This window comes from Misgurnus anguillicaudatus, chromosome 20 (genome assembly GCF_027580225.2).
Source record: "Misgurnus anguillicaudatus chromosome 20, ASM2758022v2, whole genome shotgun sequence".
Taxonomy (NCBI): Eukaryota; Metazoa; Chordata; class Actinopteri; order Cypriniformes; family Cobitidae; genus Misgurnus; species Misgurnus anguillicaudatus.
Window position 1 is genome coordinate 38,504,344 of NC_073356.2, and position 19,318 is coordinate 38,523,661.

At 39.1% G+C, this 19,318-nt stretch overlaps 1 protein-coding gene across 4 annotated transcripts in view; it reads right to left on the minus strand.

Moving 5' to 3' along the window:
* Positions 1-19,318, minus strand: part of fhod3a (formin homology 2 domain containing 3a) — a 36,978-nt gene that overhangs the window by 6,349 nt on the left and 11,311 nt on the right. For 2 of the 4 annotated variants that reach the window (XM_055220928.2, XM_055220926.2), the window contains exons 4-22: positions 15,384-15,451; positions 15,123-15,228; positions 13,385-13,479; positions 13,173-13,284; positions 12,956-13,050; positions 12,715-12,858; positions 12,449-12,639; positions 12,323-12,361; positions 10,666-10,761; positions 9,378-9,638; positions 9,015-9,068; positions 7,473-7,607; positions 7,323-7,373; positions 5,734-5,924; positions 4,070-4,390; positions 1,971-2,845; positions 1,683-1,841; positions 1,402-1,584; positions 19-138 (exon numbers count right to left, since the gene is read on the minus strand). In XM_055220928.2, coding sequence (XP_055076903.2) covers positions 19-138; positions 1,402-1,584; positions 1,683-1,841; positions 1,971-2,845; positions 4,070-4,390; positions 5,734-5,924; positions 7,323-7,373; positions 7,473-7,607; positions 9,015-9,068; positions 9,378-9,638; positions 10,666-10,761; positions 12,323-12,361; positions 12,449-12,639; positions 12,715-12,858; positions 12,956-13,050; positions 13,173-13,284; positions 13,385-13,479; positions 15,123-15,228; positions 15,384-15,451 — 3,296 coding nt within the window. The remainder of the gene's footprint in view (positions 1-18; positions 139-1,401; positions 1,585-1,682; positions 1,842-1,970; positions 2,846-4,069; positions 4,391-5,733; positions 5,925-7,322; positions 7,374-7,472; positions 7,608-9,014; positions 9,069-9,377; positions 9,639-10,665; positions 10,762-12,322; positions 12,362-12,448; positions 12,640-12,714; positions 12,859-12,955; positions 13,051-13,172; positions 13,285-13,384; positions 13,480-15,122; positions 15,229-15,383; positions 15,452-19,318) is intronic. The other 2 variants (XM_055220929.2, XM_055220930.2) reach the window with 2 other exon arrangements.

A 19,318-nucleotide genomic window follows, 5' to 3' on the forward strand; every position in this document is an offset into this window, starting at 1 on the left:
AACGTGTTCAAATCTCACATTCGTTCCGTTTAGGAAATTGCCGATAGCGAGCAAAGTGGACAAGATGTATCGCAGCGTTTTATTCTTCTCCAGCTGATCCATGCCTTCCTTCAGGTCCTGTAGAGGTTCAGCCACTTCCTGTCCAACAGGAGACAGCACATGGTTAATTAAACTCATTAAATAACAAGTCTCAGATAATGATGTCATTTAATGACATCACAGAACAAGGACAATAATCTAGATGAATGATTTCACAGAATTCCCAATGTGACTGCTGGCAGGGTTCCCTCGGGTCCTCGAAATCCTTGAAAGTTTGTGAATCTGGGGGAAAAAATTCATGGCCCTGGGAAGTTTTTGAAAATGCATACATAGATACAGATCATTGAAAGTGCTTGAATCTGTTTTATGCAAGAAGTTTTCTGGAAAAAAAATCCCTATTATTCCCTGTGTAGTGTATGATAATATCATAAAAATTCTAGACTTTTTAAGCATATGTGCTAAACTGTTCACTTTAAATGTTTATATCTTCTGTATGTAAATGTTAATTCATACCAAAATGTTTTTTTGCATAGTTGTGTTTGACACATGAAAACGTCTCGGGTTACGTATGTAACTGTTGTTCCCTGAAAAGGGAACGAGACGCTGCGTCTCCCTTGCCATACTTCCTGCATCCCTGTAATGTTGTCTTTGGCAATATTTCAGATAGCGATATACTTCCTGGCTCCCGCGTCACCCTGTCTTTGTGGTTAAGCCTCACCATTGGTTGAATTTGATATACACATTCAGACGCACTTACCCCTGGAGGTGTCCCCAAAGTGTCACCGCAGTGATGCAGCACGTGTTCCCTTGAAAGGGAACTGTAACAATGTATCTTAAAAGGTAACACCATTTTAACCTTGCTCTGACTTGAAATGTGTCCCCACATTGAATTTGAGGGTATTGGACCTGGAAAGTCCTTGAAAGGTCCTTGAATTTAAAGTTAACTAAGGTGTGGGAACCCTGTGCTGGAAATCAAATTCCCTGTTCCTACAGTGTGATCAGCACATTTGTTTCCTAAACATTCTTGTTACTGGAGTCTTTTGATTGTGGCACATGATGTTCATCTAATAACAAACGTATCTCCAGCGTCAGAGGGAAAACACGGACAACTCTGGACGTTTGACACACACACAAACCTATGCCTGATTGTAGTTTCAGATGTTGCAACAAGCATAAATATTTTTCACAAATCCGGACATAGCTGGTGCAACCGGCCATAGATTACTTCTTTTCTAGTGACGTGACACATTAAAACACGTTGTGAAACCATAATGCAAAACCAAAAACATAATTGATTAAGACCGCCCTTAAAATGGCTGAACCCCTGACTACTGAACAAGAGACGAACCCACAGTCTCTCACCTTCTCAGTGACCTCATAGTCCAGTTTAAAAGCCCAAAGCTGCAGACGGGCCCTGAGCTCACTGATGGACGACAGCGTCAGGAGAAACTGCTCAGCGCTGCCCAGAGGAATATCAGGATTCAACAACTGAGCCTCCTGAATCTTCTGCGTTTCCTCCTCTGTGGGAACCATGGTGAGGATTTTCTACATCAAACAGACAGAGATGGTGTTCATTTATAAATAATCATGACATCACAATTCAACTTATTTACAGCAGTCAACCGCATTTATGTCCTCTTCACCTCGATTCCCTCCTTGTTAAGCGCATATTCATCAAAGTTGAGTACGGCTGTTTTGATGGTGCGGGGAGGTGGGAGGACCGTGAGACCGATGTTAATGGAGTTACTGCGTTTAGAATCCAGGACGATGATCTCCTGTCGCTTCCCATCTGCTGCGGTTTTCTGTTAGATATAAACAAGCTGTGAAATTATACTACAAAACTTCGTCTCGGGTTGAAACTCAGGTTTTTGGATCTAAATGGACCCTTGAAGACCTCTATTACCTGTTGTTGTCTGAGATCCACATCTTACCTTGGTTACGGGCATCTCCTTGGATTTGGTCTCGAAGAGCGTCTCGAGTTTAGAGGTGTCAAGTTTAACAGGTTCAAGTCTGGTCCACAGGGACTCCTGACTTCGTCTGTGGTGACGGTAGATCCAGTCAGAAGGTCGGACCTCACTCCAGAACAGCCTGATAGTCTTCTTCTTTTTCTGGAACAGTGGAGGGGACGGAGGCGACCCGGACTGGTGCTGAGGGGGAGGCGGGGCTGAGGAGGAGAAACAGGGAGGGGGAGGAGGAATTCGTATGTTGAACATGGGCGGAGGTGGGGGGCAACCAAACATAGGAGGAGGTGGTGGTAGATTGAAGGGGCAGGGGGGTGGAGGCGGTGGCGGGGGTAAATCTCCAGAGCTCAGAAAACTTTCAGAATCCAGGACGTCCCGATCCTCCTCTTCTCCCAAATCGGTGAAATCGATGTCACCGATGCGGAGTTCCCGAGGACTCGCCATCAACTGATCCCAGATGTAGTCTGACTCCTTTTTCGGAGGTTGAGGAGGCGGCTGTTTCTCCGGGGCTTCCTTGGGTTCTACCGGCGGAGAGGTGAGACCCTTCACCAGGTCTCCAAAACGCTCGGCAAACGCTCGTACATTGCTCTGGTTCTCTCCTTTCTTTTCTTCTTCCGTTTTATGGTTGACGTCGTCCTCCTGTGGATGCTGCGTTTCCTGCGTTGACACAGATGAATCTTCAGCCTGTTCTTTCTCTCTTGAATCTTGTTCCTCCTCATCCTCATCTTCCTCTGAGGGCTGTTTGCTCTGTGAATACAGCATATCCAGCATAAAGAGTTTACTGTTAAGGATCTTGTTTCGTTCTTCGTTCACATTGACATCTTTGATGCTCTGAGACCACTGACCTGCAGTACAGACAGACAGAAGAGAGAATCAAGTCAATTAAAATATATTTATATAGTGCTTTTTTACAATTTTTAAAACCACATAAAATGGGAAAATGAATAACGGACAGATTTACTTAATGCGGCAAATAAGCGTGAGAGCGCAATTCCCAAAAATGGGAGAGGGAATGGTCGATGGGAGTGGTAATATCTGTGGGTCATTTACTAAAAAGGCGCAAAATAAATAACACAGGCACAACAGCTGAATTCCATAATCACAACACAATCTACTAACTGTACGTCCACACCGCCTCAGACTTGAGCTTCCAAAGAAGCTCAGGCCACCTGATCAAGGACGCTTGTCAAAAAGTACGGGGAAGCATGTTGACGCTTTGGTCGCTCTGAAGTCTGTGTTCTTGTAACTAATGTTTGGTAGGAATGAAAGTTTACATCGTATGTTTCTCTGGAACCAGCCAGCGAAGAACGTCTAGGCTATTTTTCCGATAGGTCATTGGCATTTTGCCGCTGCTTGCCGCTGAATCACGTCATAGCTAATTACCATAAAGTTCAGCTTAACTTTCTGATTAACGCTCTGGTCGCTCAAAACGCCCAAAACGATTTGAAGCTCCTTACAGCTGAGAGAAGCCAGCTTCCATTGTAAATTAATGACTTCCGGTAACTTTGGAAGCTCAAGTCTGCGGCGTTGTGAATGTACAGTAAAAGCAACGCAAATTAGTTAAGGGTTGCAAATAATCTGAGCTGATGAGGTGCAGGTGATCTACTAACACCTGATGAGCTTGAGTTCAGCACCATAGACATTCAGCTAATGAAGCCATAGGACACTGAAAAGAACTGGAGGACAATAAAAGGTTTACAAGAAGTTTTGAAACACTTTTTCCTCCAGGAAAAAAATTAAAAATATTACAGCTTGGCATAATATTTTTATCGCAAAAATGTTAATCTCTGGCCAGCCATCTCCATTTCTGACTCAAGCTGTTCCCGCCTAGTGCGCAGAATTATACGTAACTAGGTTCAGTACATTTTTTTATCAAATTAATTAAATTGAAAAGTAACTTGAATTACTTAAAAAAAATTATTTAAATTTATTTTATTGTCTAAAAAAATGAATGTGTACATTTATAATGCATTACTTTGCTCGCTACTTCAGAAAAGTAATATTATTACGTAATGCACGTGACTTGTAATGCATTACCCCCAATACTCGTAAACACAGTCTTTTCTCACCGGTCTCAGTGTTGACTCCAGTGACTCTGTCTTCTCTTTCTAGTGTACTACTGGCTGAAGAGATGCTGGAGGCGGAGCAGTTGTCTTTCTCGTTCACTTCTTCATTCTGACGTTCTTTATCGCTCAAAATCCCGCTGTCTTCCACCTCTTCGTCCTGAGCTTCCACTTCAGGCTCCTCCTCTTCCTCCTCCACCTGTTCCTCAGCTCCGCCCACTTCCTGTTCAGCACTTATCTCCTCCGCTTCCTCTTCCTCCTCTGGTTCTTCTGTGGGTTCCTCTGGCTCTTTCTCCTCAACTTCAAGAGCTGGCGTTACATCTGGATCTGGGGAGAAGATAGAGTTATACAACCATCATGCATTGACATCACAGATGATCTAATACAGTAATCAACCGTGTGGGGAATAAATGCAATGACATTTTTTGTTAACTGGACTGAACACACATCTGACAGAACAAAAAGCTTAACATTAACATTTTTATTTGTAAAAATTAAAGATATGAGTTTTGCATGTTTCGCATTTATGATTTCCTGTGAGTGCTTTGAGGCCTTGTGAAATAACATCTGCTCGACCAATCAGAACACAGCTACAGTAGATCATGTATATGAACAAAATACACACCTGTTTGTGTCAATACACATACAGTCGCACGCAAACACATGCACACACGCACGCATGCAAACATGCACACACAAACATAAACACGCACACACGCACACGCACACACGCACACACACACAAACATAAACACGCACACACACACACACACACACACTTCCTGTAAGACTGCCATGACCCAGAGCTCATTTCCTTGTGTGTTTGTGTGCGTTTGTGTTACAGTATTAACAGTCATGACTGTGCCCATTTAAAGTAGTTAAACAAAGACGCACTGACTCCAGAACAGTTTCCTCACGCAAGCTCACAAATATCTGAACACAACTGAAGTTTATATTTCCAGGCTTGATGAACAACAACCAAATCCTTCAGCTGAACACTTTCACTCAACTTTTGTAAAATGTTTCACCATGTTTATATATAATACAGATGTCAGTTTATTATTACTTTGAAGTAATGATTTTGTGGTAACACTCAATAAAAGATTGCATTAGTAAACTTTAGTTATTGCATTAACTGACACAATAAACACGATTGTTTTTCCAACATGTATTAATTCTTGTCAATGTTAGTTGTTCATGTTAATGTTGGAAAACTGAAATGAACTATGATGAATAAACACTGTAGAAGTATTGTTTGTTGTTAGTTTATGTTAGCTAATGAATTAACAAATTGTTAAAAAATACAACCTTAATGTAAAGTGTTACCAAAACATTTGTATGATATAAACAGAAAACCCAAAGCTATGAAAGAATAAAACAGAAGACAGATGTTTAAATCATTTGACAGGTTGAACATGTGGAAATTTCATATGAACCCCAGGTGCTGTGAAACACATCAACAGAGACTAGAAGATTTCTGACTAAAATGCAAAAGGAAATAATAAACATTTTTACTGTCATGTTTAAAAAACAAACATATTTAAAAATCTTTTAGATGCTTTTCAATCCATTAATCTGCAATTAAAACAAAACTCATGGTTTCTCTCTTTATTTCCATTTACTGCATGCTATAAACTACATGATTAGATTTGGTTTATCTATCAGTTTACCTGGTTCAGATGGTAGGCATGACTCGACAGGCGTGTCCTGGTCATCCTGTGATGTCATAGAGGTGGGTGTGGAACTGCGGGATGATTGACAGTTGTCAGATGGACTCAGAGTGAGACTGATACCACGAGGTGCTGAACGTAATCGCTCTCTCTCAAACTCCTCAGCAGCGAGACGCTCTGCTGTCTTAAACCTGAGAAACAGAGAGAGAGAGAGAGAGAGAGAGAGAGAGAGAGAGAGAGAGAGAGAGAGAGAGAGAGAGAGAGAGAGAGATTCAGGTAAATAACTGCAATAGGCACAAAGTCTGTGTTGTGGTGAAGTCAGTAAACAGACGATAAACAATCCTTCACTTTATTTGTTTTTTTCAGGTTTCTTAGCTATGAATCCAGTCTGTGTGCTGCTTTTGGTTTATAAAATCTTTTATATTGTCAAACTTTTGCACTTAAACAGAAGAATCTTTGAGAACAACCAGAAAAATTGTGACCCGTGCTGGCAAAATGAGTCTGAATAGCACCGTCCCATTTTGAGCTACAGGCAAAAGAAAGTATAAATGTTGATTTTGGTCAAATAGGTTTTGATAAAAAATAAGTACATTAAGCCCTCGTCTAATTGCTCTAAATATTCACTAAACATCTAAAATGATCTTTATTTGTATGTTTTCTGAGAGGTGTTATCGTCCTAAATGCTTAATCTAATACACAGATGTGTCTCCATCCACATACATGTCTGATATTTTGGCTTTGTTTTTAAAACATGCAGGACTGAGAAAATAAAGTGCAGGACTTGATCGATGTTAAAAGAGTTGTTAAGAGAGATAAGACATGAAAACAATCTTTCTTGCACTGACTGACAGATCTGAAGCATGCGACCCAAATATATACACACATTCACAGAATTACAGTTTTACAAATATCTGTTTTGAGAATAATTCACGCAGATATAATCTGATGTGTCTTAAGTGAATGTTTTAGTAGGTGTTGGGGATTTGATGTGTAAGATTATATTAAATTCTTGCATTAAAGTAGATCTTAAAGCTGTCTGTGTCTCAATGTCAATCAAACAATAAAAGAAAGATAAAAGTTAACATATATTTTCCTATAGATATTGTTTTTGACTTTGTGTGCTAAGTCTGTTAGTTTTACTGTGATTTTAAGATATGGATGAAGTGATTTTGCTTTTGAACCTTAAATAAATCTTTAAGTCAATTTTTCTCCAAACTGACTTTGCTGACTTTATCAACTTCAAACAGGTGTAGCTCTGTCATTTTGTGTCAGATTCCAACAAATCAAACAACGTTTTGAAGTTTTTTAATAAAGAATGTCAAAATAAATAACTCATTTGAAAATTCAATGAAAATCTGCTCATTTTGCCAGCACGGGTCACAAATGGTTTGGATTTGAGAAGTGCTTTAAAAAACGTTAAAAGAAAAACAGACAAAACCAGTTCAAGATGTGACATCAGTCTCACACGCACACACATGCGCACACACACAATCACAGACACACACATTCACAGACACACACATTCACAGACACACACTCTCAGTTTTCTGTATGTTGTATAATAATTGTAGTGAATGAATAATACTGACCTCTCCTCTCGAGCGTGTCTGGCCTCCTCCATGTTTAACAAATAGTCACGACTGCACACACACACAAACACACAAACACACACAGGTGAGTACAGTAGGTTTTATTGTGTGTATTAAGTGTATTGAGAGTGTAATGATGATGTGTTAAACCTGTGTCGGTTTCTCTCCTCTCTCTCAATCTTCTGAAGTCTTTCCTCTCGCTGGACTCGTCGTCTTTCTCTCTCTGCAGCCAAAGACTCCTGATGCTGACGATATGATGATGACAAGAGTCCACCATGAGCCGGCCTGAGACAGACAAACAGACAGACAGACAGACAGAGAGACAGACAGAGAGACAGACAGACAGACAGCACAGCATTAATGAGGGGATGCTGTATCTATCTTTCTTTTCAGCACTCATATTTGTGTAGATCTGTGTAGTTTTTGGTCATATATTTGACTTTTATTTTTAATGAATCAGGTGCAAAAAGAACAGACATCATGAGTACATCTGATTCTCTCGCTGTGTCCGCAACAGCTCTCTATACCCTTAAACTGTATGAAATTATAGTGGACATTATCGAGTGCACCTACTCAATCCCATAATGCACCGCAATAGCGAGTAAGGGTGAGGGGGGCATAAACTAACACAGGGTTAAATGTAACACGACTACTTTACATACAGTATGTATACAGGTCTAATCTGTGCTTTTGGTCTTTTTCTCTTACTGTCAGAAGATAAAGATGAAAAGTTTTGATGTGTTTTGGTGAAGATATTGAACAAAGAGTGTTTTGGAGGCATTAAAGTAAATTTCTTCATCCTATTTCTAAGTTGGGTGTTTAAGTCACCAAATCAAACCTTATATTATTTTAATCACCGTCTTGTTACCTAAAACATAACAGCATTTTAAAACATGTCAGCGACTCCTAGTAACTGATAGCTGCGATTGAAAACATTTTTACACAGCGGGTTTAGTTGTCACACAGCCTCACAGGTATACAGTGATAATGAAATGAATAGTATAATGTAATTACTATTCATCAAAATGATAACTGTTAATACAATATCAGGGGAAATAACTCACCATTATGATTTTTTTAATAATTTATATGCATTGATGCTTAATACAAGGATGATTACATGAAGGATGATGGATGGATGAATGTGTGGATATCTATCTATTATAGACAGATATAGAAACAATATCCACCTTTAGTATATAGACACAATTTGATTGTGTAAACTAAAATTTATTTGTGGTTCAGAATTATTTGTGTTTAAACTCAATTTTCTAGCAGGTGTTACAACAAACTCTCTGTTTGTTACAATGAACCTGACCTATGGGGTAACGTTTGCACTCCTATCACTTTCGGTGTAATTGTACGATAACTGTAGATCACACAAACAAACTTTAAGTTCATTTATAGCAGAGATGTGTGTGTTGATTGTGTAAAAAACTATTAATCTAAAAAGCATTACTTTGTGCTCCGCTATCTCCTACATTTAATGTCTAGCTGCTACCCCTTCACTGTGAGGTTTGTGCCTAATAAACGATCAAAAGATGGCACCCGCAGTACTTCCAGTGCACTCAGTGTCCGAATTTACTCAATCATTTTCATTCACTTATTCATGTGGACTATATTAGTGAATAAAGGTACAGGGTGTTATTTCTCGGTTTCATCAGCTGTGAAGTCTGCAGACCTCAAACTCACTTCTCATTCTGCTGTCTGACTGCTGATGATGGAGAACTGACGGCAGAAAATGACCTGAGAGAGAGAAAGAGAGACAGAATGAATGAATGATGAATGCTTCTGGTTTAATCAATCAGATGTGGTGTTATGTGTGCTACAGTGATAAATCATACAGCAGAACGACACATCATCACGCGTGTGTATGTGAACACAACATCGTATCATTTTAACTTCAGAGTGTGAACAGTGAGAAACAGACAAACATGAAGTGAGACAGAAAGCAACATCAGGAGGTGCAGGAGGTCGCTGTCAGGTGCTTCAGTCCAGTGAAACACACGTGAACATGCTCTACAGCAGTGCATCATGGGATGCGTGGTCATCTACCTGCTCTTCTCCTGCGGTTTCTCTTCATCATAAGAGAAGAGGAAGAAGGGCGAGTGCGGGAGGTACGGCAGATGGTCCAGAGGCCGAGCAGATCCACGGAGAGGAGGGCTCACCTCATTGGTTGGCGGCACGCTGACGGACAACTTGCGATGTGCGAGTAGAGATGCCAGTAGAGAGGGTTGGGCGGGGTCATCAGGGGGCGGAGTCAAGCAGTTCTCTTCAGGGTTTATGTTTTCTTTGTGCTGACTGAGAGGATCTTCACTGAACACAAGGGGGCGGTAGAGGACAGCGGGGGCAAACAGCAGATTGATTTAAAAGTAAATCTCACCCCTCATGTTTATGATTATGATGCGTGATCAAAAAGCCCTTTACTCCTTCACTGTTATAGTTAATCACTTACATTTAGGCTTTTATGTTTAGCATCATTTAATAAAGTTTGTTAATATCCTGAGATGCACCGATTGCAACTTTCTTGGTCGAGTCCGAGTTCCAATTTTTCTGTAGGTGTGATCTGCCGATTCCAATTTTTACTGATTCTGATTATCTTTCTAAGAACTTTAATTAACAGAATATAGACGGTTTCATCGGATGCATGTGCACTGACGCGATACACGTCTGGATCCGAACTTTACTTCAGGTTTCGTTTTTTTTATTGTCTGACTAGTTGCTAAACTGATCTCTTGAACAAATACCTCGTCGAAAATAACAAATGTTTTGGTTTCCTAGGTAATCTATGTGTTGTTTTTTTGCTTGTTATATACATAAACTAAGTTTAAAGAACTTGTTATTTATTCTTAGTTTTCCGGTTTGGGTCCTGCGGGTGAACTGGTGGAATAATATTAACGTGTCATTTGTGGATCAAGGGCAGGAATCAATAGGCACGGGTGGACTGCACAGGCGGTTCGGGTCACAATCTTTCTAAATAAATTATAAACGTAACCTGATGAAAATACAGAATTAAATAAATGCAGCTGTTGGATAACAGGTCATGATCTGCTTCCACTGCGAGTGTGTACGTGGCTGTGACGTTATTGTTTGCGCAACTGCCAATAAAAGGACCGTCTCAGAATCAGAATGTCCTCAGACTGAGCCGCTGGTTATCGATCCGGCCAATCATGCGTAACATCGGCCTGTGGCCGGTCGATCGGTGCACCTCAACAATGCATGAGGAACATTGATATAAATGAATTCGACCTCTCAGGTTTCATTAGACATTGGGATGAAAAGATATTTTGCTGTACTGTATTCTGGACCTGATGGTCTCACTGTCAGTTCTGCGCTAAAATACCTGATGACACATGATGAAGGATTCATTTCCCCCTCATCATCATCATCATCATCATCAGAAGACTCTGTGAGCAGAGCTTCATCCTCATCTTCCTCTCTGCAGCGGTATGACAAACACTGATCATGCCAAGAAAGAAACATACGACAAGCACAGAGAGAGCGAGAAAGCAGCCAGCAGCACAAATACATATACATCTCATAAGTGTGTGTGTGTTAAAAGTGTTGTTTCAGGTTGAAAGGACTTTTTTTGTTTTAGTTGTGTGATCACATCAAGACTCATTCAGCTGTGATTTTGTCCATTCACACAGCACATGTGCCCATAACACAACAACACAGACGTCAGACGTGTGAACAGTCAGACCGATTAGGGCTGGGTAAAAAATAATGATTCTCGATTTTAATCAAGCTTCAATTAAGCAAAACAAAATCGCTTCGGGAAATTCCTGAATGGATTCTTAATGTGCCTGATGGACCGGGCAAGCGTGAATGATGCTCAGGACCATTGTCAGAACTGGGCCAGTGCTACAAGTTTATCATTTGGACGTGTTTTAGCAGCACATAGCTCCTGAAGTGACAGCACATCAAATAATTTTCATGTCTGCAAAACTCATTTTTTAATGAAATATTAATAACTAATGCTGCATACACACCAAACACAAAGCATCACATTCCTCGTCTCTAAATTACTTGTGGGATTTAACTTTGTGTCATGCACATTTTTCGCTTGAGTTAAATATTTTTTAACTTGTGCAAAGATGCGTTTCAGACAAATATTGCGTTTTCGTAGCAATTGCACCACCCAATTTGCATCATTTGCATCGCCCCACGCAAGTTCATGTCTATTCGCGTCTTTTGGCTTTGTATGTAATCTTAGCCTGAGTTTCCCCATGCTGCCTTGCACGCACATTTATTCACACAGCAAGTCTAGCATGGAAACCATGAGACAAATTTTCACCTGAAATAGGGAACCAATCACAGAATGGGGAGGGGGCAGCAAGACGATGACGGCATCTATGACATTTGTAGTGCCCAATAAATGGCTCTGGGCATTCGTAAACCTCGAATTCGTAAACCACGCCTCAAATACGAGGAAATTAACGTGTGGTTCCCAGATCACGTCTCATTCTCTATGAAACTGCTCTAATCGTTAAATTCGCGTTCAGTGTGTATGCCCCATTATGCTGTGCACACACCAAACGCGAAGCATCGTGTCCCTTGCTCTAGATTACTCGCAGGATTTAACTTTGTGTCATGTGAATTTTTGCGCTGTAGTTGAATATTTTCAACTTGCGCAAAGATGCGTTTGATGCGAATAGTGCATGTTTTTGTGGGCAATCGCGCTGCCCAATTTGTGTCATTTGCATCACCCCCATGAGTTTGCGTCTTTACATTGATTTTGTATGTAATCTACTCGCACAAATCGTTTGTGGTTGGTGTGTACGCCCCGTTAGACTAAATCAAAATCAAATCCATATAAAAAAATAATCGTATCAACAATTTGGTTAAAATACCCAGCCCTAAGGCTGATACAGGACCAGTTCAGGCAAAAACACATCATTTATTCACAAAGAAACCTGTCTGACTCATGTGTGAATGAACTGTTCTCAGATCAGTGTTAACAGTGGACACCTGCTCTGTTGAACAGCGTGAACACTTACATGGCTGGCAGATGATTTGTGTTGTGCATCAAATGTGTTCTGGAGCAACAAAATACACAAATCATTCACAAACAAATGCAGAAATCCTGTAGCAGTCACGAGCTCGTCTATGACCTCGTCTCTCACCTTTCATTAATGTCCTTTCCATTTGTGTGGCATGGGGAGGCGTGGCTTGATCTACCCAACGAATGCCTGCGGCTGCGACGTCTCTGCAAGCCTCGTCTCTCTTCTCCCCCAACACTGGAGCGGCGTCTCTCACGGCGACCGGAGGACGGAGGCAAGCAGTCTTCATCACCGTCCTCATGACGAAGAGTCGCCTGTGGTGAATAAATGATGATTATCTGAAAGGATCTGTCTGTGATGTCTAACTGATGTTTAAGATATCATCACACCTCATATATATTCAGCTGCTCCAGTAGGTCCAGATCGGTTCCCTTACGGCCCAGATACCTGCGGGACACGGCCTCCATCCCCTGCTCCTCCAGAACATCAACCATATCATAAAACGAATCCTGATCCGGAAGAGCTGCCAGTGTCTGATACAAACATCAACAGAGACAATCAGTGTGTGTCTGTGTGTGTGTGTGTGTGTGTGTGTGTGTGTGTGTGTGTGCGCGCGCGCGTGTTTCTGACCTTGTTGATGAGAGTCATGACATACACCAGAAGTTCTGTGTCCACGCCGTCCTTCTCTGATAAAATCTCCATAGCATTTGACCACTGCTTACAGCCTAACACACACACACACACACACACACACCTTTAGTTGTCACTTAGAAAATGAGTAAAACCAATAACCACACAAATAAACACACAAGTGTGTGCATATGTGTGTGTGTGCGTGTTTGTGTACCTTTTTTGGTGTCCACACTGTTAACAGCTTGTATGATCAGTGTTGCGTTGGCTTCAGAATATTCCACAAACACCAGCAGCAGTTTTAAGGCTGTTTTCACCACCAGACGAAACTACAACACAATCACACACAAACACACACATCACATATCTGCACATACAGTCAGTCTTTATTTAATCATCAGTAATTGTAGTTTGATTCTGATTCGTCACCTTTGAGCCAATGAGATGATAGAGCCACTGTATGGTCTCAGAGTGACCTATGACCCCATTCATCCCGTCCACATACAGCATGATCTGACCTAAAGCTACAGAGACACAAATAAAACACAGAGCGCTACATAAAATGTGGGTGTGGCTCAGTGGTCCTGCTGATAATTCTGATTCTGATATAGAGCCGGTTTTCTGGACAGGGATTAGACTAGTCCTATACTAAAATAAATGTAAGAGCTGTCCAAACTGAAACCACTTGCACATCTTAAAATACATCAGTGTCAAAAGGCACACAAGTAATTTTTTTATTAAGGCATGTTTGTTAAAACCAGTTATATTTCATAATTAAACCAAGGCCTAGTCCTGGCCTAATCCCTGTCCAGGAAACCACCGCATTATGTATATGAAAGTTTTACAGCGTCATTGTTCAATTATTGGTTACTGGCACATAAAAAAGTGCTGTCAGATGATAGCTGTTACTTTATTTAGCGTATATCAGTATGTACCAATCACAGTTTGTTATTATCGAGCAGATTGATTTTCTTAAAAAAAATCCAGATAATTTACTCACCACCATGTCATCCAAAATGTTGATGTTTTTCTTTGTTCATTCGAGAAGAAATTATGATTTTTGAGGAAAACATTCCAGGATTTTTCAAATTTTAATGGACTTTAATGGACCCCAACACTTAACACTTTTAATGCAGTTTAAAATTGCAGGACTTTAAACGATCCCAAACGAGGCAAAAGGGTCTTATCTAGTGAAACAATTGTCATTTTTGGCAAGAAAAAAATCCACTTTTAAATCACAACTTCTCGTCTTCCGCTAGTCGTTTTGATGCGCCAACGTGACCTCACATAATACGTCATCATGTCAAAAGGTCACGGTTGACGTATCAAAACTACGCCCCAGTGTTTACAAGTGTTAAGAGGACCGTTCTGACATTGTTGTACGTGGAATGATACTAATTAACGTCTTTGTGTCAGTTTATTGTTTAAAATGATCCGCAAATGTGCGTTTCATATATGTAACACGTGACCTTTCCACGGCATTACGCAATTGTGAGAGGTATCGTTGGCGTTTTACAAGAACGGAGGAAGACGAGAAGTTGTGGTTTAAAAGTGCATATTTTTTATTTTTCTTGTCAAAAATGACAATCGTTACTCTAGATAAGACCCTTTTGCCTTGTTTGGGATAATTTAGAGTCCTTTGAAACTGCGTTGAAACTGCAATTATAAACTGTTAAGTTTTGGGGTCCATAAAGTCCATTAAAATGAGAAAAATCCTGGAATATTTTCCTCAAAAAACATAATTTCTTCTCGAGAAAGACATCAACATTTTGGATGACATGGTGGTGAGTAAATTATTATTTTTTTTTTTTTTTTGACTAATTCTTTACAGAAAATTTGTCAAGCAGCTCTTATAGAAAATTAATTTATAACAGCACACTTATTATTATTATTATTATTTGAAGAGTATTTGATGCCCAATAAGAAAGAATAAATCAGTTTACAGTATTTGCATGTAATTACAACAGTAAACACGAGGTGGTGCTGTTCCTCCTTTAACAAAAACTCTCTATAGTTGACTAGGGGGGAAATAATTTTTTAAAGAACAAGAAAATTTCAAGAAATATAGTCTGAAGTGAAAAAAATACATAATGTAAATCAGCAGAATGTTAGCTTCTAAAAACAAAGCAGTAAATAATTGACATACATAAATAAATAAAGATCTTACCTCTAAGGATGTAGTTCTGATAATTCTGATCCGCCTCAGCACCGACTTTAATCAAACAGGTGAGACCTTCAGCCATCACAAACTCATGCACGAGGTCTTTATCATCCTGAAAAAAGACAAAACTCAGACTGCAGCACAAACACTTTTACAACCGCAGACACGTGGAGCTCCTCGTTGTTACGGCAACAACACACACAGTCTTTAATCTGACTACAACTACAGCGCATGTGTGTGTGTGTGTGTGTGTCTGTTTGTATTTACCTGAAATATCTGCTTGAGAGAAAACAAAGCTCTTCTCAAGTCACGTCCATTTGAATCATACAGCTTCTCTAGAGAGGCAGAAACAAAGACATCGTTTAAAGATTCAAATAACATACATCTGTCTTTTTTTCTTTGTTTTTAGCACGATTATAGTTTTTAAAGACCGCTGCTTTTCCAGTCACATGATATTTTTTTCCAAATGTAACAGCAGAATTGAGTGATGAGAGATTTGTAGATTGACAAAGAGCAGTTTTAAAGCATCACAAAGGTGTCTCTCCAGCACAGATCTTCTCATGGAAACACAACAGAACTCAACAGGAATGTGCGGATGAAGACGCCAAGAGAATCAATCATGATTATTCACAAAAACCCTCCATCTTTCCCAAAATGCAACTCTATTCCTACATGTAAACATGGCTTTATACTACACTTACTGTTGACTCATTTGTAAGTCGCTTTAAAAGTGTTGGCTAAATAAATGCAAGAATCAAAAGCTGTTCAAACACAAGCCAGACGTCTAGGCTAAAACAAGGCATCATTTTATCTGTGAAAATTTAATCATGACTAACCAAAGCCCAAAATTTATGAAATCTTTACTTACATAATGAAATATCAGATATCTCACAAGATATTTGTGCAAAAAACGACCAAAAAACCCAAATGTAAGTGTATATGCAAACTCTCGAAATGTAAATGTAACCAAATTCAAGTTTATTTTGTCTAGAGGTGGGTTACCCACGGCCAGACTATATCAGGTTTGTAGTTAACCTAGATGCTGAAATGATGGCTATTGCTTGCTGGCAATGTAAGAAAAATATAATAAAAAATAATAAAGTAACAGAAAAGATACAAAATATGACATCAGTCGTTCTAATCTTCCATAAACTTGATGAAACACTGAAACATCAATAAAGCAAACAAAACACCTTGTCTATCCTCAATGAAACAGCTTGAGTATATCTGTGGTTAAGTCTGATCTACTGTAGATCAGATCAATGGTGCTGAGATCAGATGAGTTCAGTGAGATCTCGGTCACCTCCCCACAGGCTCTGAACATCACAACACAGACACAAAATCAATCGATCGATCGATCATCTACTGATGAAACTCCAGCTTCAAACACATCACATGTCAGACATCCAAACACAACATTCACACTGACTTCAATATAAACCAGATTCACTCAGATCAGATTAAGTGTTTCAGATGCATTTTCTTCTGTCAGACATTTACATTTAAGCTGTCACAGGCATCACATTCACTTTCACTTCTTCTAGTCCTGTCCTGCTCTCCCAACACAATCTTATGGATGTATTTTGTTATTCGGTGCCGTGATGAAAACAAAAATATTATGACAGTGCCTGTAATGGTTTTATACGCTGTTGTTGTGTTATTTGAGCTGTTTCTGGATGAAGACAGACTTCTGGCAGGGAGTCGTGTTGACAGTTCAGGGAAAATTTCCTGATGTTTAAAATGAATTTGCGTGACAAAAACACTCGCTGTGATTATGAGCTTAATTGCATTATTTTTAGTGAAGTATTGTGTTTACATGAGGTAAAGTATAATGACAATATTCCCATTATAATCACATTATAAGGGTGCACATAAATGTGGTCAGAGTAAACAGGATAATAAACATCTATGAATGATTCAATATTCAGTGTGTTTGTGTGTGGATCTGTCTCAATCTTTTATGTGAAAGGCATTAATGTATCGTGCCACCAGTAAGATACAATCTCTTTCTTCATTGAATAAATACTAAAATATAGTGTAGTATTAACTTTCTAAAGTCAAGTTTTAAATAGACATTCCTTATAGTTTGTTCATCTGGTGATAAAGTTACAGATATCTACACATCTCTCTTCTTCTTTATTGACTAAACTCTCAGATAGTTTGCCATCTGTTGTATAATCTCTATTCAGGACCAAATAACATTCAAGTTGACTTTGTTTTTCAGTCTGGTAAGATGATTTGAAAGTCTCTTTCTCTGTCTGATGGTTTATTTCTTTAACTGCTATTATCATTATTGTCTGTGGTGGTTTTAAACACAAATCTGTTTGCTGAAATTCCTGTATGTATACCTCACATGTGTGTGTCTGTGTTTGTAATCCAGCAGGCTATCTCAATGTTTAAATCAGATTAGTGATGTGGTTAATCTGCACAGAAACACATAACAGACGCTCACATATCTCCCTGTTTCCTTAATATAAATTTACTTTTACCAAAATACAAGATGTTGTTAGATTGCTCACTATTACCAGTATGTAAAATACAAATAATATGTAAGTATATGACTTTGGTGAGTGCTTACATTAACCATCACACCAGTGGAGGTGTACTGCGTGAAATTCACAGTAAAGTTTACATTTTTACATTTTACAATACAGGTAAAATTATAATTTATGTTATTTAATATTTAATTATTGTGGTTCCAGTTTTGTTTATGAACTCACTACACCAGCTACTGTAAAACAAACTGAACTTACAGTCTTCAGAAATAAAAGAAGATCAAATGACAGAAACTCAGAGGACACGACACCAGACAGACCAAAATAAAGTTCAAAGATCTGTGATGGTTTGTGTACAGTAAGCTTTTCTAAAACCATTAGTTGTGTTTGTTAAATCAACCAGCCTTAACCTGGGTAATCAGGGAAGCTACCTAGCAACATACTTAAAACCATTCAGAGCACCATAGCAACACCCTAGCAACCACCAGGCTTAAAGTCACTCAGAATGCACTTTAATGACTTTTTTACTTAGATATTTGTACTTAAACGTGCAATGTGTAGATTTTAGCAGCATCTAGCAGTGAGATTGTGAATCGCAACCAACGGCTCATTCAACCGTTTACCGAAACGGATTGAGAAGCCGCCACAGGACAAACATGTCGTTGACTAAGACAAAATACAATATTGGCAAAGCGCGCTCTGTAGAGCAGTTTGTCTGTTTAAATGGCGGCACAAAATGGCGACTTCCATGTAAGACTCGCAGTGTATGTAGATAAAAATATCTCATTGTAAGGTAATAAAAACAAAACAGTTCATTATGTAAGGTCTTTATACACCACTGATAATATAGTTATGGAGATTAGATTGCATTTCTGTCATTAGATCTTTCTAAAATGTACACACTGCACCTTTAAAGACAAAAATACTAAGTCTAGTTTTAGACAAAAAATATCACATTCAAGTGAATTTGAGCAGAAAACAAACAAAAATGGGGCAAGAAAAAAAACTTTTTCCCCAAACACTTTTTTTCCAGTAATAAATCAATGAAAATGTTGCTTACCACATTGGCGGATTGTTTTGCTTGTTTTATGCACAAACCTACTTGAATTTTATATATTATGACTAAAATCTAAGCTTACTGTATTGTCTTAGGTCATTCTGAAAATGCATCTTGATTTAGATATTTGTACTAAAAACAAGACAAAACGAAGTAAGAAAGTCATTTTTTGCAGTGTGAAACGTCCTGAAACAACAGCAGCATCGCTTCTCCACCGACAAAAAACATCACACACTTCACAACATCTCATTGTGTGGCACACATCTAATGTGTTTGTGTGTGTCGGTTTGTGTAAACAACACAAACACACAACAGCTCCTGCATTATGAGCTTCAGAAGAAGAAAACCAGCAGATGATTTGAGTGCAGAAAAGCCCAAAATAACCTCTTGAATGTGAGTCAGGAGAGACGGCCGGTCGTCTGGCAGCAGATGGAGGTCTGTGGTGAAGTTAAATGAGATCTTACATCTGTCTCTTTACATCCACACAAAGACAGTTTTATAGAAGAAGAATAAAACCAGAGCTGTATGATACGACACAAATCAAAATAAACTTAACAAACCAACATATAAACAACTGAGTTATACCTTCACATAGTTATAGTTTCAAATCAGAATTTAGAGTTTGAATGATCTGTTAAGACCTTATGAAT